This window comes from Camarhynchus parvulus, chromosome 15 (genome assembly GCF_901933205.1).
Source record: "Camarhynchus parvulus chromosome 15, STF_HiC, whole genome shotgun sequence".
Lineage (NCBI taxonomy): Eukaryota > Metazoa > Chordata > Aves > Passeriformes > Thraupidae > Camarhynchus > Camarhynchus parvulus.
In genome coordinates, this window is record NC_044585.1 from 11,434,731 (window position 1) to 11,459,607 (window position 24,877).

General features: G+C 42.3%; 1 protein-coding gene across 2 annotated transcripts in view; it reads left to right on the top strand.

Moving 5' to 3' along the window:
• ATP2A2 (ATPase sarcoplasmic/endoplasmic reticulum Ca2+ transporting 2) overlaps nt 1-23,960 on the top strand; it is a 43,083-nt gene extending 19,123 nt beyond the window's left edge. Inside the window, exons 6-21 of one of the 2 annotated variants that reach the window (XR_004061160.1) lie at nt 3,323-3,403; nt 4,826-4,911; nt 5,835-6,299; nt 8,552-8,640; nt 11,782-11,884; nt 12,399-12,530; nt 12,616-12,738; nt 12,957-13,175; nt 13,921-14,256; nt 14,480-14,700; nt 15,675-15,877; nt 16,040-16,125; nt 16,527-16,660; nt 17,644-17,761; nt 17,862-19,402; nt 23,171-23,960. Coding sequence is in view for 1 of the 2 variants with exons in the window: in XM_030959213.1 (XP_030815073.1) it covers nt 3,323-3,403; nt 4,826-4,911; nt 5,835-6,299; nt 8,552-8,640; nt 11,782-11,884; nt 12,399-12,530; nt 12,616-12,738; nt 12,957-13,175; nt 13,921-14,256; nt 14,480-14,700; nt 15,675-15,877; nt 16,040-16,125; nt 16,527-16,660; nt 17,644-17,761; nt 17,862-17,982; nt 23,171-23,184 (2,531 nt within the window). In the remaining variant the exon portion in view is untranslated. The remainder of the gene's footprint in view (nt 1-3,322; nt 3,404-4,825; nt 4,912-5,834; nt 6,300-8,551; nt 8,641-11,781; nt 11,885-12,398; nt 12,531-12,615; nt 12,739-12,956; nt 13,176-13,920; nt 14,257-14,479; nt 14,701-15,674; nt 15,878-16,039; nt 16,126-16,526; nt 16,661-17,643; nt 17,762-17,861; nt 19,403-23,170) is intronic. The other variant, XM_030959213.1, reaches the window with a different exon arrangement.
• Nucleotides 23,961-24,877: the final 917 nt, after the last annotated feature.

A 24,877-nucleotide genomic window follows, 5' to 3' on the forward strand; every position in this document is an offset into this window, starting at 1 on the left:
AGTGATTGTTCATATGGAGGGAACTTGACCCACAACACTGTCACAGCCCTGGGAGCAGCAAGAGAAGGGCTTTCAACCTGAGAGGAAAGGCTGGAGTGTGTTGGATGCAATCTGGGGGAATTGTGGAAGGGAGCATTGCTGGTTGGGTGGCTGCAGAACCCAGTATTTGAAAGTACTAAATTTGCCCTGTTTACAGTTAAGAAGCGACTGACATAAATTTTAAATTCATGTTGCTACAAAGTACTGCTCCAGTTTTTCTACCAAGGAGTAGAAATTGTAAATTGTCTGTTTCAGTGTTCACTCATGCACAGTTAAATAAAACGGATATTTATCTTTTTTAACCCCCTGTCACGACCAGGTTGTTTTTACACAGACTCATTTATTGTGTGCTGAAGCTCTGTATTAAAATTCTAGAATTCTGTGCGTGAGTAAAAGGATTCTGTGGGTAAAGCTGTAATGGTTCAAACCAAACCCTTCTCCCTCCTCCAGACAGCAGTCAGTGCTGTAGCTGCTGGGGCTGTTTTAATCAGTAGTTTTGTATTTCCTACATTGTGTTTCAGATCACGTACCTGGGCAGTTTTGAAAGCAGCTTATTTTATTTCTTCAGAGCTGTTTTAGAAATCAAGGGACTATTTAGGATTAAAAACTTGGGTTGAAATAATGGATGAAAATACTTCTGCAACTGACTTTTTATTTTAGATGGCAGACTATGGAATTACATCATTTACTGTAGCAGCTCTGTGCTGAGCAATGCAAACACATAATCACTTCCTCATTTCTTTCAAACCTTGGGTATTACTTCCATTGGTTCTGTGGACTGAATTATGTGAATTTTTAAAAGCCTCCCAAAAAACAACAACCACCTCCCATTTTTTTCCCTGTTTTAAAGTATATGTTTAAAAAGCCTTCTCTTTGTAGATGAGATCTGTGGTACGCTGCGCACTGAAAATTTCCTGTGGTTCCTCTCTGTCATAGGATGGCTTCCTATTTATATTCCATTTCAGTTGTGCTCTTGAAAGTATATTCAAGACAATAAATGACTTAGTCTCATAGTTGTTATTTTGCAAAGAGCTGTTTAAAATGTCTCTGTAATTGACCCTGACATACAGCTTTCCTGCCTATTGGAAATGCCTTGAATATTTTGCTACAGCTTTCCCAGTCAGAGAGGGTGAGTGAATCGTGTGTCTTACCTTAAATCATTGAGATAAATTAATAAAGCTGTACTGTCATAATAAATTTAACACTTCAGTTCTGGAGATTCAGGCAATTGATAACAGCAGTAGTATTTTCATGGAAATACTGATGTTGAATATCAACAGTCTGTTAGAGGGGTCTCTCCAAGTATTTTAAGTCTTGTGAATATTGAGTTTGAACCACTTGGAGCAGTTCAGAAGTAGGTTAGAAAATCACTTGTGAGCTTTGCCATATGTTCTGTCCAGTTGCCTGAAAGTTCTAAGATTGTTTTTTTGTCAGCTTCTTTTTTGTGTTCTGTATCTCCCCCGGTGCTGCCCGTGCTGGCTGCAGTTCTGCAGGGCTCTGGGGATGTTTGTGCAGGTTGCTCTGAGGGCTTGGCCTGTCCAGCCCTATCTGCAGAGCAGCTGCTCCTGTGTCTGCAAATAACCCTGCTCAGGACACCAGGAGAGCAATTGAATAGTTTTGCCTTTTTTGGCCTAGGTCACCATTTGTCTAAGGCTATTTTCTCCTGCTGCTCAAGGGCATTGTGGCTTAAATTAGTATTCACATGGTATAATGACACATTTGTGGCTGGATTTTTGTCCCTTCATATACACACGCTCACAAAAACACACATCTAACTCTACAGACAAAACTACACAAACTTTTGCTGGTTTTAGTGGTTGGAGTTACTCTGAATTTACAGGAAGTCACATGGGACAAGTTTTCCTAACGTTTGAAGTAGCACTTCGTTCTCCTCTTCAGGGTTTTGTTCCACAGTTTTGCACTCCAGGGTGTGAGGGCTTGGATGAGCCAAGGCTGTGACACCACTGTAGAGCTTTTCATGATATTATTTTTTAATGTGCATTATTGCTGCTGATTGCATAAGCAGTTCCTGCAGGAATTGCAGCTTATTTTAATTTCACTGCTGGGACACAGATTCCACCTACTGAAAAGATCAGCTGTCTTTAGTTAGTTATTCACCCTTCTTTATTTCTTTGCATTATTTTATAATAATATAGCTGACACTTGAATGCTTGCAGTGTTAAATTACATTAGGAGTGTTCAATCATGTGTTAATTAGCAATATTGACATGCAGAATGTAGAACTCTTCCATGTGAATCAGAAATGTGCCTCATTAATGTGCTTTAGCAAGTTCATTTGCATGAAGCTATTTATTTGCACAAAATGGTAGAGCTTTGGTTTTTTTCTTAAAAACTCAGAAAAGCTGAGTAAGAGGAAGTAGGAAGGGAGAAGATAATGTTGAGATGTTGGGGATGCTGGAGCTCAGCTGACAACTGGATTTATCACTGCCATTTTTAGGAGTGTGGTGTTAACTTTTATCATCTGCTGCCTTGGTGTCTCAAGCACTTGTTAGTGGATGTTTTGTTGTTTATGGGTTGTTTTGTTTGTTTGGTTTTTTCCTTCAGTATTCTCTTTTGCAAAGTAGAAATGTGCATGACAAGATAAACACAACAGAGATCTGTGAAAATTGTAACTGGAACATGGATTGTGGTTATTTAATAGAGCAGCATTACTGGAAAATAAAGCTACTGTGTGATCTGAGGTTAACTTCCAACTCTGAAACATCTGGCAGCATTCAAAGTGTAACATTACAAGAGCATATTTGCAGAAGCATGTTATCCTCACAATTGGTGCCAAAGAAAAGGAAAATACAACTTCTTTTAGTTTTCTAAATAAATAGATGTGGATAATGTGATTTTTGGAGAGCAGAGGACTCACTTTGGGCATAGAGAAAACAACTAAAAGATTCTGCAGGACCAGTTGTTCTGAAAAGGGAACTTGGTTCACCTTAGCTACGGGTTTTGATTGTTTATAAATATGTCTTCTGAAATTGATATCTTGCTCTTGAGAATGTTTTCCCTTTTCTTTCAAGTGGCCATGTGGTTAGAAAAACAATCCAGTGATTTACAGCTTCTTTCTTGGAGGTTAGGTAGGGGCAAGTCTGAATTGCCAAGGTGTATTGGATATTCAGAAAATGGGAATACTGCAGTAAGCTGCTGGTGATCTCAGTCATCTGTGCAGTAACTGGAAAGTCATTTTTTCTGGTTGATGAAGGGAAGGGACACTTGGTTAGTCATCTCTCAAACAGCAAAATTCTGACTTTGTCTTGTCATTTCTTTGTAGTTGGAGACAAGGTTCCTGCTGATATAAGAATTACTTCTATCAAATCTACAACTCTAAGGGTAGACCAGTCAATTCTCACAGGTACAGTTTCTGTGACTTTCATGTAATTATGTGCATAATTGAAAGTACCTTTTCACCATTTATTTGCAATGATCCATTAGAAACAAGCCTGCAGCTATTGAAGCTCTCTGCATTCAAGTGCAGTAAATTTCTCATCTGGTAACTTCTAGAGTGACTGAATGTGTTGCTTCATCATTGGCTTTGTTTTCCCTTTAGTGGGATGAACATTCTTACTGAGTCTTGTAATGCTTTTTTGGCCTTCCCCTTTCCCCAACAGACACAAGCAAATTGTGGAAAATTAAAATTTGAAAAAAAAAAAAAAAAGGGATTTCTCATCTAGTTCACGGAGTCTTCTAGGTTTGAACATCGTGTCACCACTCCAGCCTGAAAGTATGTAAATCTTACTAAATGTCTTCTGCAACAGCACAGAACAATTTTTGCAATGCTGGCAGCTTTTAAGCTGCTGCCACTAAAGACTCAGTGCACTCGAGCCTTATTTGCTCAAATTCTGTGCACACACATTCGTGTGTTTTCTGGTACCAGCCCTCAAATGCAGGAACTATTTTTAGAGCCCTTTTCAGATTTGTTGAAAACAAAACAAAGTAGCAGCACTTCTGAATATAGGAAAGAAGCTGAGAATCAACCAAGCATGCTACAACAGTTTTCTTTCAGCTGGAACATGGAGATCTGTCTGCCTGTTTTGGTAGCATAAATTATTGTTAACTAGCTCTGAATTTTAAAACAGTAAAGTATTCATAGGGAGCCTATTTTTCATCCTTGAATCTGTCTTGAAATGGGCTCCAGAGTTTCTCACCACAGATCCTGAATAGCACAAGACTGATCAAGCTTTACTTATGTTTAGCATAGGAAAATGGACGCACTCCATGCCTGCAAAGCTGCTGGAATAAGTAGAAATAGCCCATCAGAATTCTGTAAAAAGAGACTGTTCCTTGCCTTTATTTAAGGAATAGAATTCTTGTTTTAATGGAAGCCTTTGCTGTTTTCAGCCAAGTTGATGCTTCAGCCTCCTGTTGGATAAAACGAGACTGAGGTCTGAGATGCTGCTCAACAAAATCCTTTTAAAGGAAGGAAGCTTTGGCTCTCTTGAGCTTACACCAAGTACTGTAACTCAGTGCTGAAGCTGAGAGCACCACCTTGTGAAATCTGGTGTAGCAGTGAACATCTGCTTTTAAAGAAAAAGAACCTTTCTGTACCTGTGTGACATGCTTGTAGAAACTGATACAGAGTTTTTGCTAAAAGGCAAACATTCTGTTTCCTTGGCCAACTGAAATGTTTCCTGTTTCACTTAAACAATTAAATTAAGATCATTTGAGGAAAGAATTTTGACATCCTAAAAATTTCAGAGCTGACGATTATAAATTTTTTATTCCCTCAGGACTCCAGATAGAAAATCTCTTCTTAAGACTTTCATCTTTATTTTAGGTGAATCTGTGTCTGTTATTAAGCACACGGACCCTGTGCCTGATCCTCGTGCTGTAAATCAAGACAAGAAGAACATGCTCTTTTCTGTAAGTAATTTACTTTGAGGTTTTCAAAACATGTATAAAATAACACTGAAGCTGATAAAAAAAGTGCAAAACTTCAGGTCTTCCCCCAAAAGCTGCATGACTTTGCTATGTTCTCTGTACATATCTCTATGTGTGTCTCCATACACATTGAACTAAATTAACTGCTAATGAAAGCTGTCCTCAGGGGAAGATGCTGGATGAAACCAGTCTGTATGAGGAAAATTATTTTTGTCCTTCACAAGGAGGTCTTGCAGGGTGGAGCACACACACTTTCAGTTTTTCTGCAATGATAGTTCTTCAATGTGATAAGAGCCCACACAAATTGTGGTGTTGTGTAGCTAAAGTTGAGAACTGGCTTTCTGTATAGGAATGAAATAGTTCCATTTATTTGAAGGAAGGATTAAATGTCTTTCAGATAAGAGAATGACTTTTTGCTGGCAGCTTAATTTTGCTGTTCCTTTCCATGTTAAATATGTTCACACAGGGAGCCCCAGAGAACACATCTATTACTCATAGAGTAATATTTTCTAACAAAATAGAGCCCTAATTAAAAAAAAAAAAGAGAGGTAAAGCACATTCAGTATTCCAGTTGAAACACACATGCTGCTTGCTCAGCAGCTGGGTTTGTGAGAGATCAATACTGACTTGCTTTGAGCCTGTTCTGGGAGCAGAAATTCCACCCTGGAGTGTTCCCTTACAGATACAGGCAGTGTCTTCCTCTTCCTCTTTTCCCTTTTCCATATCGTGGCTGAAGCACAGTCTGAACTTGTATGAGGTGGTTTGGTTTGAGGGGTTTTTGTGGTGTCTTTTTGTTTTGGTTTGGGGCTTTTTTTTGGTTAAATTAAAACTAAACATAAGAAACTCACCCCACAGAACCTGTTTGTAAACTGACTCCAAGTTTTCCCTGCTGTCCTTTACCTCAGGGTACAAACATTGCTGCTGGGAAGGCCATGGGGGTGGTTATTGCCACAGGGGTAAACACTGAAATCGGGAAAATCCGCGACGAGATGGTGGCGACGGAGCAGGAGAGAACCCCCCTGCAGCAGAAGCTGGACGAGTTCGGGGAGCAGCTGTCCAAGGTGATCTCCCTGATCTGCATCGCCGTGTGGATCATCAACATCGGCCACTTCAACGACCCCGTGCACGGCGGCTCCTGGATCCGCGGTGCCATCTACTACTTCAAGATCGCCGTGGCCCTGGCCGTGGCCGCCATCCCCGAGGGCCTCCCTGCTGTCATCACCACCTGCCTGGCGCTGGGCACACGCAGGATGGCCAAGAAGAACGCCATTGTCAGGAGCCTGCCCTCCGTGGAGACCCTGGGCTGCACCTCGGTGATCTGCTCCGACAAGACGGGGACGCTGACCACCAACCAGATGTCCGTGTGCAGGGTACGTCCCACGGCTGCTCCTGTTCTCCTGATCCTGGCTCTTTCAGTTCTCATATCACCAAAATCCTGCTCTATTTTCCCAAGATAAGCCTCCACTTTGAATTCAGTTTTCCGCTGTGTAGTCTTGAAATCTTTTGTCTCTTTCCTTTTTTAGTCATGGCCAAAAATAGCTGTACCCACACTCATGGAGGAGAGGGTTGTTTGTAAGCAGCTTTCCATTGACTTGCCTGTGAGCCTTTTGGGTTACTGGTAATTCTTTGGTGTGATTTATGCCTTTTTTTAGAAAGTTACACTGTAGAACAGGCTGTGTGTAAGCGTCAAACAGTTGCCTCTTCAATTGAGAAAGACAACAATGGTGGAGAAACTTAATGTGAGAAAAGGAGACTTACTGCAGTAACTTTGACTATCAAAGGTATTTTCACTCCTGAGTGGTTCCACCTTTATTTGGTTATCTTACCTTCAGTAGCTTTGCTGGTCTGATGGGGATCACTGCAGTGTTCTCAGTGTGCAACACTGACTAATCTGGCAGCTTGAGGTGCAGTTGACCCTGTCACCAGCATTGCCAGGGTCATCTTCAATGCTGGTGTATTTTTAGGTAAGCATGAGTTCTGTGCCTCTCCTCCCTTCCCCCCAGTGTTCTGTCTAGTGTTGGCTCATTTGGGACTTTTACTGATGGTCACTTAATATAATGCATGTTCAGTTGCCAGTTTGCCCTTCTGTGTAGGGATTTAATGGAGAAAACACTGAATTCTTCTGTTTAGTAACTTTAGATGTTCAGTGGCACAAGAACTCCAGCATGCAATGTCCAGAGCCTCATTACATTGGGTTAGAATTCCAAATGTGTGCATGTTGGGCTCTGCACACCAGTGGTGAAAGTTTGTAAGCCCTAAGCACTTTGTTCTCATGTGATTGATGGCTTTTTCTTCCTAATTGGTGGTTGACTTGTTCTACTTCCTTAAGTATCGTAGTATTTATACCTAAGAGACACAAAGCAGCTGCTCATCAGTATTCCAGAGGAGGTTACTTGCAGTAGAGTTGCATAACTGCCCTAGTCTTTGCAGGGATTTTTTCATCCTGCAGATGCCAAAAGCAGGAGGCTTCCCTGGTTAACTCATCATTTAAGTTGTGTTTATTTAAAAGCTCAAAATGCTCTGCTCCTTATTTAGAGGGCTAAATGTTTTAGATCTTGTCCAGCACAACTTGGTTCCTTGTTAACCTCTGAGGGCTGCAAAAGAACATAAACTGAAGTTTTCAAAAATGTAGCAAAATTCTAATACCTGTGACAATGAGTTTATTTTACTGGGCTGTGTTTTGTGAGGATGCTTGTCTAAAACAGAGGGCACACAATGATGAGAGAGGAGGACATTGCTAAAATGTGATGTGACAAAATGGCCTTTGCTAACCAGTGGATCAGAAGTTCCATTAGGATACACCATCAATTAGTGAGAAATTATCTTTTCCAGTGCTACTCCAACAAGCCATGAGAGTAAGAGAGCTTCAGGCACTGTGGTTTTTATCTCCATCCTCTCAGATGAGATTCTGCCTGCAGCTCTCCTAGAAAGGAAACGAAAGACTGAGTTGCAGATCTCTTAGAGGTACAACTGCATCCTTCAGATTGGTGTCTGAATTTGAAAATTTCATTTCACCAGTGCTAGAAGAGCACTTGAATTGGCTGATTGGTTTAAACTCCCAGTGTCCCATGTGGTAAAGTGACTTGTAGCTGGAAACCAGGACAGGAAACACTTTCATTTAAGGGTGGTATTAAGAGAAACTGGCCACAGTCTGCCTCTTGCTGAAACCTCACCTCTTAGATCTCAGTTCTTCTAAATTGTCAGTGTCCAAGCTGACAGTGTCCAGTGAGCTGTGTTTGACTATTCCAAAGCAGAGCATTAATTCATGGTTTGTGTCACATGAGAATTATTTCACAGGTGTGAAGCTTAGGAAGAGCTTGGATCTAGTGGGGATTGTCAGGTGGTGTGTGAATGGTTTTCCCAGCTGCAGTGTACTCAGTTCTGTGGTTTTCAGCTCTGTTTTTCAGAGCTCTGTAGGCACAGGGCTGTTCCCTGTACTTTGTGCTTCAGTGTATGGAGCTGTTCAAACATATGTGGGATCCAAGTGCACAGAATCAGGTCTTGTCTGGTTTGTTTACTCAGACTGAACTTGCCTCTTGTACCTTCTTGCCCAAGGCCTGTTTAAATCTCTTGCTTTAATTATTGTTCAAAGGTAGTAACACTTCTAACTCTCTAATTTCAGATGTTTATCCTGGACAGAGTAGAAGGAGACAGCTGCTCTCTGAATGAATTTACTGTAACTGGTTCAACATATGCTCCCATGGGAGAAGTGTAAGTGTTCTGTGCAAGTTAAACATTTGTCTGTTCATGCATTTGCTGTTACTCAGTCTAGAAAAGGGATGCATGTAATACCAGTGATTGTTAGTAAGTGAGAGGTCAGCCAGTGAGAATGCACTCTGAAGGGCTGGGGAGGAAGCAATAAACAGGAAAACAAAGATAAATTGTAGGAAAGTAAACCTCCATAAAACATAAAAAGTTTCCAGTATTGTAATGTTCCCTTGTTAATCTAAAAATTAGTAAGGGGTAGAGAGGATTTATTTTATGGAAATCTTCCTGGACTGAGATTAACTATCTCAGGGCTTTTAAGTGAGATTTACTTTTTTTATTTAAAAACGGGGTAAATCTGAAGAGGTGAGCATCTGCTAATCTGTGAGCTCAGTGTTTCCAATTTCTCTGCCTCAGAGAATGGGGAAGTTGTTTTTTCTGAGGCATCTTCTGAATGTGTTGGAGTCACCTCTTAAATTGACTGTAAATTCCAGTCCCTGGCCCTCAGTAGTTCATTGGTGCATCTGTTGGTGTTTGTCCCAGCCTTTGCTATTTGAGCTGCTGTTAAACCCAGTCCTTTAGGAAAGGAATGAGGTTTGGTTTACTTTATCAGCTGCAAGTCTGTACTAGTGAGGTAAGTGGCTCATCCTGGAATCATCCTGGAAACTTCAGGAATTTTTAGGACTCTGCTTCTTGAAGAAAAGCCTCTTTTTGCTGGGTTGCTGCAGCTCCTTTTATTTGATCAGTCCTCCATGTGTTCTATAACCTTATCAATTCAGTTTCACTTGCAGAGTAGAATTCTGCTGTGGATGGTGTGGATTTAATTTCAGTTATTGTAAACATCTCAGCCTTGTGCAGTTCCACTCGTGTGCCTCTGACTCCTGCAATCCTGCCCATCTCAATAATGATTATCTCTGTTTAATTTCCATAGCAGTTAAGACCCTGGTGTTCCCACCAGCTGGAAATCTTAATTCCCCAGTTCTCTTTTTTCTTTCAAAGCTAATTGCTGTCAAAAGCTTCTGCTTTCATTTCAGGAGGAGGCAGCATTTGCTTAGACAAGGTGACTCCAGACCTTGCAAAATTCCCAGCTATTGCACTTTAGCTGGGCTCAGAAGAGCTCCAGATAAACAAAATAATAAAATAGAGTGTGGTGACAGATGTGGGGGATAATGAGACAGACAGCAATGTTTGTTAATGTGCTGTTTTCACTTGCTGAAGTTGAGGGAATGTGAACAAGCGTGTTAAACTCACTTCATTTGGGGATACAAAGGATTCTGAGAGAGGGAAATTGCCTCAGAAAGGCTCTTACTGGAGCACAGGGAAACTCAGCTCAGCTCCAACCCTGAGGGCTGGTTTATTTCTGCATTTATGGACAGCTTTTAAAGCAGTGGCTTTGGAGGGATTTTAAGTAAGGTGACTGACTTCACCTTGGATTGCAAACTGTCACTGAAAATGGAGTTGGGGGGAGGATAAGGAGGAATTAATCCATTGCACTGCCCCAGAGCAGGACCTGCTCCAGATATGAACCATTTCTGACAGGTCTTCAGACACTGTGGGCTTCCACAGCCTATTCCTTTTATAACCATTAAGTGTTCTTGCACAAAATCAGTAATTCTTCACTTACTGTTAAAATATATCATACCTAACTTTCCCCTATTCATTGAGAATATAAAATCACAAATATTTCTTACTAAAAACCTCCCAGATTTCATACTGATTTGTTTTCCAGGGATAATGGGAGATTGTCAGAGTTTGGAGTAATTTTGCCATGTCTCAGCACACTCAGTCTTACTGCAAACTGAGAGCAGAAACCCAACAATAATTAAGAACTGCAGCAAAAGCTGGCAGGTTGCATCTGACCTTCAGATGAGTTCATCTTGAAAAACCTGAAGCTGTAAGGAAAAAAAATTCCTTTATCCAGAACTGATCCCAGCACCTTGGGCTCTGCATTGTTCTTCAGAAACTGTTGATAAGGAACACAAAAAAGAGGGCTGTAAAAAAACACACCCTGGTATAACAAATTATGAATATTGCAATAAGCTGGTGTTGAGTTCAAAACAGGTGAAAACGGAAGTTTTGGGTGGGATGGATGAAGTGACAGCCTGAGAGCTGGACTTTAAAGCCACAGCCTATGGGTGTAGGATTATCTGCCAGATGAAACATTAAAAACATACTTCATACTTGTTTCCTTAAGATTCTTTTTGTTCTCATGCTTTGTTACACAACAGTGGAATTTGTTTGCAGTACCACAAGTGAACAAAAACTTACATAATGGGACATGTCATAGTCTGTGTTGTGAATTCTTAGAGTAATGATCCACATCTTTCCACCATCAGACCTTTTCCCCCCTCCTTCAGAGCTTTAATAAAAGATGTTCTCTATTAGCTCTGTCATGGTAATTTTGCTAGGGGAAGATAACAGTATTGAGCACTGTCTTCATTCTCTTGTGCTTGCTGTAGAAGTCTGGGAATGTTCCAGAAAAGGAATCAATTCACTGTTTCCAAGTGTGAAAGCAGAGAAGTTGCTTCTTTCTTGTGATGTCAAAATGGTGCTTTACTTCAGGAAAATGTACCTTCCCTCTCTCTGAAACCTTGAGATATTGATTATTAAGCGTGTTTCACTACTAGAAAAGATCATGGCTTTAGGAGACTCACATATAATACAAATCAGTTGTTAGGAAGTTAAAGAGGAAAATCTGCTTTAATGCCTGCCCAGTGCATGCACCTCATGCATTGCAGTAAAGCTGCAGAATGTGCAGCAGGAAGGCAGCTGAACTCCTCAGGTGTCCTGCAATATCCCTCTGCTGCTTGGAGCTCCCCTCCAAGCCCTGCACAAGGTCAAGCTGTGCCTTCCTGTGCTCATCTCTGAGCCCTTCTCCAGGCTGCTGTGGCACTGCCACTGGAGCAGTGAGGTTTTGTCACTCAGGGAATGATGGCATCACTGATCTTCTCATTCCATTCATGATTCTGATCCAGACTTCAGAGCTCCCCTTTATCAATCCTGCTCTTCCCAACAACTTCTATAGTTCCAAATCCATAACTAATGAGCATTGTACTAAATAGAAATGCAGTAAAGAGGATGAAGAAAATATGGGATGCTAATACTAAATAACTAACTTCAGTCTCCTCCTTTTCTTCCTCTGGAAAGGCATAAAGATGACAAACTCATTAAATGTAGCCAGTATGATGGTCTTGTGGAACTTGCAACGATCTGTGCACTCTGCAATGATTCCTCTTTGGATTACAATGAAGTAAGTTCATGTCCTGGAACAGAGGAGAGTGTGGGAATGAGGATAAATGTTCTCATCTGTCTGTGTAATACCTTTCAGTGCTAAATCTCCTTCTAGTCGGCGGGGGGAGAGTATTTAGGCCCTCTGAACTATTAATTCTGAGAATTACTTGTTTGTTGAACACTGAGAACCAAATCCAGCAGCAAGTGTAATCTGTAATTTGGAGATCTCCTGGTGCTGCTTTCTTGCTTTGCCTCGCTGCCTTTTGGTTGCTACCAAGTCTCAAAATGTCTTAAATGCTTGATGATAAAATACTGACATCTCTCTCTGCTGCTCTTGAGGGTAAAGGCTTCAAATTCCTACAAATCAAACTCCTCAAAGCTGCTCTTTTAAAATAGTTTTACTTATTAATAAGCCACATTAAATCCTGTAAAGCTTTTTTTTTCCCTTGTTGTGACACTTGAGCTTTTGTCTGTGGTAGGTTCCAGGTGAGGTTTAAACTCCTGTGCTTTTGTTTGCTTTGTGTTAACTCAAGGCTAAAGGAGTTTATGAAAAGGTTGGAGAAGCCACAGAGACGGCGCTGACGTGTCTGGTTGAGAAGATGAACGTGTTTGACACCGACCTGAAGGGACTTTCCCGAATCGAACGCGCCAACGCCTGCAACTCGGTGAGCCCTCCTCACTGCCATTGCTGGGACACAGCTCTGTAGTGTGCATCACCTAAATGCAGCTTATGCTTTTTGTTTTAAAAAGGTGATAAAACAACTGATGAAGAAAGAATTCACTCTGGAATTCTCCAGAGACAGGAAGTCTATGTCTGTCTATTGTACTCCGAACAAACCGAGCCGCACGTCCATGAGCAAAATGTTTGTTAAGGTCAGTCCCTCACTGGAGAGAGAGGTGATGGAATGGCTGCAAAGTATTTTAAAAATTAAAAATGACAGTGTAACTGTAATTTAAAAATTAACCTAACTTAAAAATTACAGTGCAACTAACTGCAGCTTGGAGTGGGAGGATGGACTTTGTAATTTAAGCAAATGTTGTAATGGAAAGGATTTATTAAGCTAAATTATTTCTTCTTTTTGCCTCTGCAGGGTGCTCCTGAAGGTGTGATTGACAGATGTACACATGTCCGTGTTGGAAATGCTAAAATACCTTTGACCTCAGGAATTAAGCAGAAAATAATGTCTGTCATTAGAGAATGGGGAACTGGCAGAGACACATTGCGTTGCTTGGCTCTGGCAACCCATGACAATCCTCCCAAAAAAGAGGAAATGAATCTGGAGGACTCCTCAAATTTCATTAACTATGAGGTAAGATCAGTAGCACTTCTCCCTCTCCCAAACTGGAGAATGGTGGCTTCTTCTGTTTGATTATTCCTCGAGGAAGTTACATCTGAGAATTTTATTTCTGAGTGTTTTTGATGTCAGACACAACAATTCCCCACTTGTATGGAGGGAATGCTCAGTCTAAGAAGAGACTTTGTGTTTTAGAAGAAATTGTTGACAGTAGGTAGCTTTTTCTGGCTAAAAGCACAAGAAGAAATCAGTTAAACAGTCCAAAAATTGCATTGTGGTTTCAGCTTTTATGGTTTTTCAGTTTGGCATTGCTCAACTACAAGACCTTTTTGGGGATTTTGTGATGGAACATACCCCTCTGGGAGTCAGGTTCACTTCCCTGCCTCTGTGCTGTCAGCTGCAAGGGCTCAGTCCACGATTATCATCTTAGCTGCTCTGTAATTTTCCAATGAAATCTGTATCTGGTATTTAGGAGAAAAGTAATAATTGCATGAGTTTTTGGCTTGTGCTCTCTCTGCTCCTGGCACTGATGATAAAAATGAAAGACCCAATGCTTGCAGGTTGAATTTGCAAGACTGGCAAGTAGAACACGTTTCCACTTCAAATTAGTGCATTTGAAGCAAAATTTGGTAAGGCAGGACAAGGAGTTATCCTAAATGTCACAACACAGCTGTAACATGCAGGGAAAACAATTCTTTCACTGCTACCAGAGGAGAAATCTGCAGGATCTTGCACTAAAACTCACTGGACCTTGTTTCAGACCAACCTGACATTTGTGGGCTGCGTGGGAATGCTGGATCCCCCAAGGATTGAGGTGGCTTCATCCATAAAGCTGTGCAGACAGGCTGGCATCAGGGTCATCATGATCACTGGGGACAACAAGGGCACGGCCGTGGCCATTTGCCGCCGCATCGGGATCTTTGTGGAGGATGAGGACGTGTCCACCAAAGCCTTCACGGGCAGGGAGTTTGATGAGCTGTCCCTGGCTGCCCAGAGGGATGCCTGTCACCATGCCCGCTGCTTTGCCCGGGTGGAGCCTTCCCACAAATCCAAAATCGTGGAGTTCCTTCAGTCTTTCGATGAGATCACAGCCATGGTAAGTGATGGTTGTTGGTTAGAAAGGCAAATGATGTTTAAACCCTAATTAGGCTTTCTCTGAGTAATTCTCCATTCTGGACAATACTTGCTTCCATGTTTCCCTGCATTTAGTGAGTTTTGAGGATCCAAACCCACACCCAGTGCAAAACTCCTTTCTGGATCTGTATGTTAATGCCCACCTTATTTACTGATTCATTGCCAACCCTGAATTCTCATTTTAGACTGGTGATGGTGTCAATGATGCCCCTGCACTGAAGAAAGCAGAAATTGGAATTGCCATGGGTTCTGGTACTGCAGTGGCCAAAACTGCTTCTGAAATGGTTTTAGCAGATGACAATTTCTCCACGATTGTAGCTGCTGTGGAAGAAGGACGTGCAATTTATAACAACATGAAACAGTTCATCCGATACCTGATCTCCTCCAATGTTGGGGAAGTTGTTTGGTAGGTTTAAATTTGTTTTTTCTTTGAGCTAGAGTAGTGATGATGGAGTCTTCCAGTATTTCTCACTAAAACCAGAGGAAGAGGTTCTCCAGGCCATGGATCTCTGTGGAAGCTGCATGTTTCTGGCCTGTCTTTAGTGAAGAATTGTAGCTTGCCACAAAAGTTGCACGTTGTGTTACTTAGAATATTCTAGCTCAGTAGGTAGTGCTTTCCAGTTATTTCTGTGATTGGAATAATTCTCTAGAGAAGGAAAACCAAAACCTTAATCAAACAGTACGAGATGTGGAATTTCAGATAACATAGTCCCAGGCATAGCTTAGATGTTTGTTTAACCTCAGGTTCCAGGAACATGTCTTGTGTTCCTCTGGGAGGAGCAGTGGTGACCCAGCACCACAGAATGCATTGCTGGTGACAAAATGTAAATATTGATCTCCTCACAGTCCTTCCATCAAAGCAGACCTTTTCCAGAGTGGGATAAAGCACAGCAATTGTCTTGCCTTGTTTCTTGTCATCCTTCATATGGCTCTTGCTGCAGCCCCTGTTTGTGTTCTATTTATTCACACAGGCTTGGAGCCATGAAAGTTACAGGCTCAGTAAACTTCTGCAGGGAATAGCAATAATCTAGGGAAATTAAAGTTAGTTATTTGAGCCAAAATGTCTTTTAGAAAGTGGTTTGCAGTCCTTTACCCATGTGTATGTAGACATTTAGCTATACGGACAAGTAGAGTGGAGAAAAAGCAACCCTAAAGTCAAAAGTCTTCAATTTTTGAAGTTATCAGAAGAAGACAATGCTTCAAAGCTTACATGCCAGTGGTTAATCTTTGCTCTTGGATATGTGTTTAGTTTTCTGATAGTGAATATTCAGCTTGTGATCTTCAGTGGGTAAGAGAGAACAGAAGTGCTGCTGCAGGTTTAGGCTTAAGCGTTACTGACATGCGCAAGAACAAGCTTGTAACTGCTGGGTTTCTTTGTAGTATCTTCTTGACTGCTGCCCTGGGTTTTCCTGAGGCTCTGATTCCTGTCCAGCTGCTGTGGGTGAACCTTGTGACCGATGGTCTGCCTGCCACTGCCCTGGGCTTCAACCCTCCCGACCTGGACATCATGAACAAGCCCCCGCGCAACCCCAAAGAGCCCCTCATCAGTGGCTGGCTCTTCTTCCGTTACCTGGCTATTGGATGTAAGTGCTAATGGCTTTTTTACCTTTAAATTCATGAATTACAGCCTATGTTTTTTTCAGTACTGGAAGTCTTGAGGCCTTGAGAAGTTTGAAGTGTGGCAATTGAGGTCTTGTCTTACATACAGTTCACAGTGCTGAGAAAAGCTCTTTGTTTCCTTGCAGGTTACGTTGGTGCTGCCACAGTGGGTGCTGCTGCTTGGTGGTTTATTGCTGCTGATGGTGGTCCAAAAGTTTCCTTTTACCAGCTGGTATTTGCTCAGTTTAATATCTTTGGGGGGAGAGGGGAGGTTCCTGCTGCTTTCACACATGAAATGACTGTACAAACCTGGTAGGTTACAGGAATTTGTATAATTAAACATTTTCAGACTTGTTCCTGTAAAACTTGATGATGATTAATTAGTCTTGATAGGAAAGCTCAGAGGTGGGATACCTGAGCTTCTAACAATTTCAAGGACAAATTGTTGTCTTGTAAGTGAAAGCCTAAAGAGGATTTTTCTAAAGCAGGCAAAAGTTTGTAAGCACTTTTGTAAGGTTTTGAGTCACAGTAGAAACTTCCCTTTCTATAATACTGGGTTTTTTTCCTGATCGCCTATTTTACGTTTTAAAAGTTAACAAGCTGTGGAAGTGAGTTGTGTCTGTTCTGTTCCAGAGCCATTTTCTGCAGTGCAAGGAGGACAATCCAGACTTCTATGGGGTGGACTGCGTGGTGTTTGAGTCCCCGTACCCGATGACAATGGCTCTGTCTGTGCTTGTCACCATAGAGATGTGCAATGCTCTCAACAGGTTCGTATGTCCCCACAGGAAAGCCAAGCCCCTGCAGAGCTTATCCAAAATCCTGCTTTTTGTGCAATTTGATCCTTGGTGAACAGCTCAGCTAATGAAGAGTGAGTCACATTTCCCTTCTGAGTTCAGTTTGTTTGCACTACCAGACTCTTAGATAACATTTGAGATCTCTTATCATAAGGTGTATTTTTAAGTCTGCCAATTCATTCTGGTATTTTAGTAAGCACAAGCAACTGAAATATTTTCCATTATTTTTAATCTAAGCTTAATCAATCAGATTATCCCTACTATGTTGGTATAAAGTGATATCAAGGAGAACTAAAATAAGAATGCTGAAGATATGGAAAATAGTTTTTCCTGCCCTAAGGGAGTGTGGGTTTAGCCAATTAATATTAGATTATAAATGGAAACCACTAAATAGCACAATGTCAAGGGTATTTTTCTCCAAATAGCTTAGAGGTCAGTTAATTTAAAAACAAATAAACTTGAAATACAAGTGCACTGGGGTAGTCCTACATAAAGATATTGCTCTACATCTGCTGCTCTGGATCTCAGCCTCTTCTCCAGCACAGCCTAAATGCAGATGGAATCAAGAGCCAGCATTAAGAAGGTGAAGGGTTTTGACCCTCTGTCAGTCTTTCAGTGAACTCCAGCAGAAGAGGGTGCATCTGGGGCCCTGGTAGACTCAGCTCTCTTAGGCTGCCATGTCCATACTTCCCTTTCCCTCCCAGGGAGAGGATTTTGGGGTCATGGTGAGAAGAACAGACTAGGTCAGGACAGAACACTCAAGACTTTGAAGAACAGACCTGAGGCTGATGGTGGCTGCTGTGCTAAGCTGACTTCCAGGCCAGTTGAAGCTGCAGCATCCAAACTGTGCTGGGCTCTTTCCTGCCTGGGGTCCCTGTGCTGTGCCAGGCTGCTTTGTGGTTCTCAGAGCTTCCTGTTGCTGTCAGAGTCACACATGAGCCATGTTTCTGTTGCAGCTTGTCAGAAAACCAGTCCCTGATGAGGATGCCCCCGTGGGAGAACATCTGGCTGGTGGGGGCCATTTGCTTGTCCATGTCCCTCCACTTCCTCATCCTTTATGTGGAACCACTGCCAGTAAGTGCTCCTGCCTTCCCCCCACCCTGAACTTGCAGACAGAGCAAAACCTTGCCTGGGGCTGCAGGGGGAGCTTGGTAACCCCTGGTTTTTCTTTCAGATTATCTTCCAGATCACCCCTCTGAACGTGACGCAGTGGCTGATGGTATTGAAAATCTCCCTCCCTGTCATTCTGCTGGATGAAACTCTTAAATATGTGGCCCGTAACTACCTGGAACCTGGTAAAGATGATAGTGTGCGGCCTGCCACCAAACCCTGTGCTCTGTCAGCATGCACCGAAGGAGTTTCCTGGCCATTTGTGTTCATTACTCTGCCCCTGGTTATCTGGCTTTACAGCACAGACACTAACTTTAGTGATATGTTCTGGTCTTGACTGACATGGTGACGAGTTTTACATTCAAAGGAGAAAAAAAAAAAAGTTTAACTTAATTTTTTTATTGTTTAGAGCAACTGTCTATTTCTGCTGAATTTTCACATGAACATATTTGCCGGTGATGGAGGTTTCATAATCTAGATTTTGGTTTTTTGCTTTTTCTGACTTCAGTGGGGGCAATATATTCCTCTTTTATACACAGTTAAAGTGTCCATTGACATGTACAGAGAACTAACACTATTTTATGCAAATATTTTTTTGTAGATGAAAAGCATGTACAGTGTTCTGTTCAATAGTCTATTCATCATGTAAAAAAAAGTAAATTTTTTTTGAGCCAGCGGACACTATCAAACTAAATTGGCAGCAGATTTTAGGGAATGAATGTGTGTTGTCTAAAACTAAAAAAGCATGTAACTGTTTGTCTTCTGCATGATCATCCAAACTTAATTTGTCATAAAGTCAGGTTTTGTTCACAAGCAGAACTTTCTGCACTGGGTAGAGAATCCTGCTCCCTGGGTCAGGATTTCTTCTCGGTCCCCTCTTCCCTCACTCTCGGTTCTTGACTGTCCTTGTTTACACCACTTTCTGTATGAGGTATGCCTGATCTTGCTCGTGCAGAAAATGCCATTCCAGGTGCAGCCTGCTGGGGTTCTTCCATACTCTCCACACACATAGGGTTGTTTTTTTTTAAGGATTATTTATTTGTCTATTGTATTTTATTGTAACAGACCTTACTTTGCCAGTGTTGCCCATTATGCAGGGATAGGGAGGGCTACTTCTGTCTAAAGCCTTTTTAACACACACAATCTGTTTCAATTCAAAAGAGGGTTTAAGTTGGGGTTTAATACCTTTTTTACACATGTCAGAGCCTTTCTTTTTATTTCTTTTTTTTTCCCCCCTTTTAAGATCAAAATTTGCAATGAGACCTGAAAAAACAACTTGCACTGCATAGCTAGAAATTGGATTTCCTACACTTAGGGCACTAATGCTCAGTTGTATACATGGAGTTACTCTGCTGGCCTGTTGTTAGCCTGACTTGAAGTAACAAGCTCGTGTGTGTTTTTTGTAAAATCTGTAAATAGCACATGACCAAATTGAACATATTGTATAGAACTATTTTTATTTTAATGTGGCACTAACCACCTTCATTATTACAGTAAATGTTAAAGCATGTTTTCAAATTCAGTCCTGTATCAACAATGTGTAAGTCATTAACAGTCCTAACTGTGGTGTTTTTCTCCAATGCCTTCCAACTTTCATCGACTAAAGTGAGTATTTTTCTTCCATTTCACCCTGCCAGTGGTGACTTGCTGTAAAATAGCATATGCTGTATACATGTTGAAGAATAAATAGTAATTTCCTTCATTCCCATGCTGTGTTTTGTCAAACTCTGCTGTGCTACATTATTATCACCACTTTAGACTCTTGTTTTGTGGTCTGAAGCTCAAATTACTGATTCCAAAGGCAAAGCACTTGCTTTTGGTTTAGTGTATTTTAGGGTCTTGTTTTATAGCACCTGGGAGCCTTAGTGCCCCAAGGTCTTACAGCTTTTGGTCTTAAGTTTGAGATAAAATCAGACAAATCTGTTACTTAAGACCCTGACAGCTGTTACCATGAATGTTTAGTGTCCAAAACTCTCTGGTACTCGTGGTCAGGTGCTGGTTTATTCCAAAGCTTTTCCCTGCTCTGACTCAGGGTCTGCCCCTCAGAGCTGAGCACCCTTCCCTGGTCCCTGCAGTGCCCAAAGGGCAGGTGCTGCTCCTGGCAAAACCAGCTCCTTATTTGTTATTTGCCATCTGAGAAGGCAAAAGAACATCCTCAGCTTAACAGGGCAGTCTTTGAAAGCTGCCCTGGGGTCACTGTGTCTGTAGAGCAGCAGGTGCTGTTATCTTGTGCTGGCTCAGTCTGCTTTAGTAACCAAATTCAAACAGCTTTGTGATCCCTCTTGGAGGGGAAGGACGGTTCCAGGCCATGTTCTCTTGCTGCCAGCTGGAATCCAGCAGGCACACATAATTCTCTAGGTTTAAGCTCTCAAGTGGAGAGGTGCTCCCTCAGAACACAGAGGCTCTATCAGAAATTCCTCTGCATTGGGATACTTTGTTTATAGAGACTTTGACTTGAGTTGATGCTGAAGTGGCTCAGAGGAGCTGACCTGATGATGGAGCAGATGTGTTGCCAAACTGTGAGCATTCAAATCCCCTCAAATGCCCTTTTTTGGTGTGGAAGAGCCAAACTAAGGGTTTGCATTCCATGAAACCACTGGCCTTCACTGGCCTTTAGCTGTATCAATAACAAATGAGCAGTGTGAGACCTGTCCCTGTTCCTGGAAACAAAAACTAACAGTTCCTGTGATGTAGGATTCCTTGAGATCAAAGTGTGTACCAGTGTGTTATTTGCTGGAAACAAATTAGCAGCTTAGTTCTGTGTGCTCCCCCTGCTATTGACAGACATTTCCAGGGCAGGAGTGCCGCTGAATCCTTGAACACGGGTTCTGCTGAACCTCAGAGCACCATGTGGTGGCCTTTTTAAAGCCACGTGTGTGGCTGCCACCATGAATAATTCTGCTTCTTGTACAATCCTGTTCCTGTCTTTTATGGCAAATAATCCTGCTATACACCCCCTTTTGCCTCTCTTAAGAAGCTGAAGGGGAAAATGACTGTCAGTAAGTAGAATTCAGAATATTCAGATTTCAGCACTTTCTCTGTTGGATCTGTCAGTGTTGAAGATGAATCTTGCTGCCTGTCATGGATTTCCATAGAGATCTGAGAGCTCATTTGTGCCACCTTCTCAGAGGCATTTGGGGTAGGGCCTTTTGTTCCTTGGACTCTGCCTTGAAATCTGGATGAGTGATGGGCAAATGGAGATGTTGGGATCCATCCCTGCAGGCTCCTGAGCTTACAGAACAGTCAGGTTTTACAAGGGGCTCCTACAGAGCCCAGGCAATCTTCATCTGCCCTGGTTTTCTTCTCTTTCTCCCAGTCTTGTTCAAGTTTCCTGCAGAAATGGAGCCATAGGGTTCCCCAGGACCAGCAGCTGCAGATCTCGGGTTGGATGGCAGCTGTGCTTTCAGGATTCTGTTCTCCAAGTGCTGTAAATCCCACCCTTGGCTGGTTGGGATTGGCCAAATGTTCAGAGCTTCCCTCTGGGCAGTGAAGCATCCTGCCCTGGAATCACATCCCAGTGATCCTGGAGCTGGACTGCAGGGTCTGGGCTTCAGCCCTGGCAGCTGAGCAGGCTGGGGGAGGCTGCTGAGGGAGCTGAGGGCTTTTCTGTCATAGAAAGTACAGAACTGCAGTGCAAAGTTTGTAATTTCTGCAGGAAATGTCTGAACTGAAGTGTTTATCCTTAGCTGTATAGATCCTGTCATCTTTCAGCCTCAGGCTTTTCAGCTGGAGGAGCCAGGAAGGGAGGACTTTTCAGGACAGACTCATTTGTTTGGTCCCAAATGTTTCCTCTCCAACCTCCCCAGTGCTGGGGTTGAGGAAGGTAACTCCTGTTGAACCATGTTAGCCCACAAACAGCAGCCCTTGTTCAAGCAGGACTAAGTCAGAATTCCCCAGGCTTGATCTCTCACTCCATTCTTACAAAATAATTTCATATTTTTTGTTTCTCTTTGCTCCCATCTCACCGAGCTTTTTCATCTCTGCTGTTTTCTGGATTCCTTGGTGCCCTCACACATCACTGCTTTCTCTCTACTGTGAGAGGGGTGTGTAAGACCAGGATCAATCGTGTGATTGATGCTGCCTTATGCTGGGAACACCAGGAAGGATATTGGCTTGTGCTGGGAACCCACTGGGGTTTGGAATGAGAGCAGCTCCTCCTGAATCCTGTGTTCTGTAGCAAGGAGGATGCTCAGGCAGCTGCAGTCATGCATTGAATTTTTAGCCAGGAGCTTTTGTCTTTGCAGTGCCTTGGGCTCTCTCTGCTTTCAGTGTGAGCAATCCAAAGTGCTGAGCTGCACAACGAGCTGCTCCTTCTTGCTGGCATCCGAGCAATAAAAATAGTTCATACTTGGTTTCCCAAAATGTTACTGCAAATAAATGAGTACAAAAGAGGCTGCAGAAAAACATTTCTACGCGTCTGTCAAAGTGCCCTGAGGGGTGTGTTGGTAGAGAGGCTGCTGGGGAGGCTCCTGGTATGAAAGTGAGTTTTTAATCTGCTGATAGAATGCAGTACAGCAGTGCCAGCCCCACACAGCTCAGCCCAGAGCTGATGTACACAGCCCAAGGGGGCTGGATTTGCTGAGATGAAGGGAGGTAAAACCAATAGAGTCGTCTGTCTCTTGCACCTGTCTTGTTTACTTTTTTGCACTTCTAACCATTAACTGTTTCCCTAATCTCTGCTAATTACATCCTTAATTGCATTAATATGCATTTTCAAATCTTAGCAGGAGAGCCCAAATTTTAGTGTTGAAGCAGTGTTTGGAAGAGCTTCCCTGGAGCTGTAGGGACTCATAGCAGTCTCTCCAGACACAAGGCTGACCTTATGCTGTGGTAGGGGTGAAGTACAGCAGGAGCTTTAGGGCCTTGTACTCTACCCTTTGCTACACATTAATCCGTGTAGTTTAATGACTTCTTCAAAGCTTTCCTACTGCTTCCCAGAACAAGCTGCCTGGCTTGGAAAAGGGACATTGTTAGGTCACTGTGGGGCCAAACCTGCCCTAATGCCTCGACTGAAAGAAACAAGTGTGTAGTACGGAACTTGAAAGCAAAAATTCCAAAGAAGTGAGAATTGTCTGTTGCCACTGGTCAGGCAGAGAAAGGCAGAACTAATTAAATGTGTCTTAATTGTTTTTCACTGCAGTCTTGAGTAGGAAGTGCTGGCTCTGCTGATAATCAAGGGAGCTGAGCCTTAATCCAGAGGATTCTGAGCTTCAAGAACAAAGTAACCTGAGAGTGTCCCTTCAATGACAGAGCAGCCAGTTACCAAACTTAACATTCTTTCTTCTGTCACTGTTGATCTTAGTCTTGCTTGTATAATGATACTTAGCATTCATCCTTTCATTAACTGATGCCTTTTCTTTCTTTCCTTTTCAGCAATACTGGAGTAATCGCTTCCTAAACAATTTTGCAGAAATGTAAGGTTGTTTTGTTGCGTGCATGTGTTTTTAGCAACACATCTACCAAAACTTCTGCATGTATCGTGTAAAGATTCTTTGCTTTCCCTTAAAAACAAAACTCATTGTGTTCTCTGTGGAAGAAATGTGTGGTACCATTAGGACTTCATGATACAGATGTACAAACGTGCAATATAGCTTACCAAGTTGGAACTCTCTCCAGAGAAGTTGGGTTTCTGTGCTGCATGGAGAAGAGTTTGGTTATCCTTGAACAAGAATTGCGGAGCTGTCAGCCGATTTCCATATTCCTGTATGTAAAATGTCAGTTTATACAATGTACAATATCAGATAATGCATGCCTTGGGGTGTAGACGGATCTCTCTCTGTATTGTATCATCCAAACATCCTACTCCAACAGCTTCTGTACAATGCTCTCCTATTTATAAATCCATGGAAACGATTACAGATGAATGTTAAACCGTAAGCCTCCACTTCATAACGTTGGATTTTTTTATCATCTGTGCAAATCAACCTCTTTTGCACTGTAATGTAACTTATTTAAATCTAAGGCAGTAAGACAGATGTTGGTGCAATACAAAATATCGTGATGCATTTACCTAAAAAGCAACAACGACGTAGCCAGTTCCCACAGCTGCATGTGTGACCTTTAGAAGTTGTAAATAAGATCAATTGTCTATTGACATGCTGACAGTAAAGGAGCATCACACCTAGTTTCATTTGTATCAGGTAAATAAATTTATTCTACAATACGTGCTCGGCGTGTTATTTGATGCACTTTGTTTCCTGCAGGTCCGTGCGTGGGCTCTGCAGCGCGCTCTCATTTTAATGCCAGGATGACACTTTTAGCACCAACACCATTGCAATCTTTCCTCCTAGAACTGCAATCTTTCCTCCTAGAACTATGCAGATGCAGCTGCTCCTCGGCAGTACTGACCTCCTCGCTGGTGTGATTTCCTCTGTCCAGGGGCTTGTGTGTGTGTTTAAGGGACACTGTCAAGTACTTTGATCACTCAGTTTTTTTAAAATGCTCCATTGTTTGTAAAATCCCTCTGAGAAACGTAAAATAAACAATTCTTTCCCAACTACATCTTTTTTTTTTTTTTTTTGTCCTTTTCTGTTTTCTAAATTGCCCCAGCCTAAAGTATCTCCTGGTCTCTTCCCTTTCTGTAGGCAAATGGAAGATGAGCCAAATGTGTTTGGAGCATCCTGCTGGGAGTGCTTGGCAGTTTGGGCTCACTCCCTTCCCCAGACCAGGGGCTGTTCTGCTGGGCAAGGCTAAAGCACTCCCAGGGTAAGAGCTGGAATTTGCAAGTGTCCTGTAATGCTCTGCTCCAAAGCCCAAACACCAGATTTTGTTTGGAATAAGAGACAACTTAGGAATGTGTTTTACATTAAATGTAATGCCTCTTAGCCTGCAGCCCCTGATAGCAGCACCTTGCTGCCAAACAACATTATCCAAATGAGGTGACAGGTCTGAGACCCTTCAAACACAGCAGTGTGAGGTTTAAAAATACAGGGGTCGAATTCCATGGTCCAGCAGCTCTATAGGATGGTGGAGGCTGCCGCTAGCAGCTGCTTCCTACTATGGTAGTGCTGAGCCGGGCAGGCTGAGCTCTGCTGCTCGCCCCGGGGCTCTCAGAGCCTCCCTTATCTCTCCCGCAGCCGG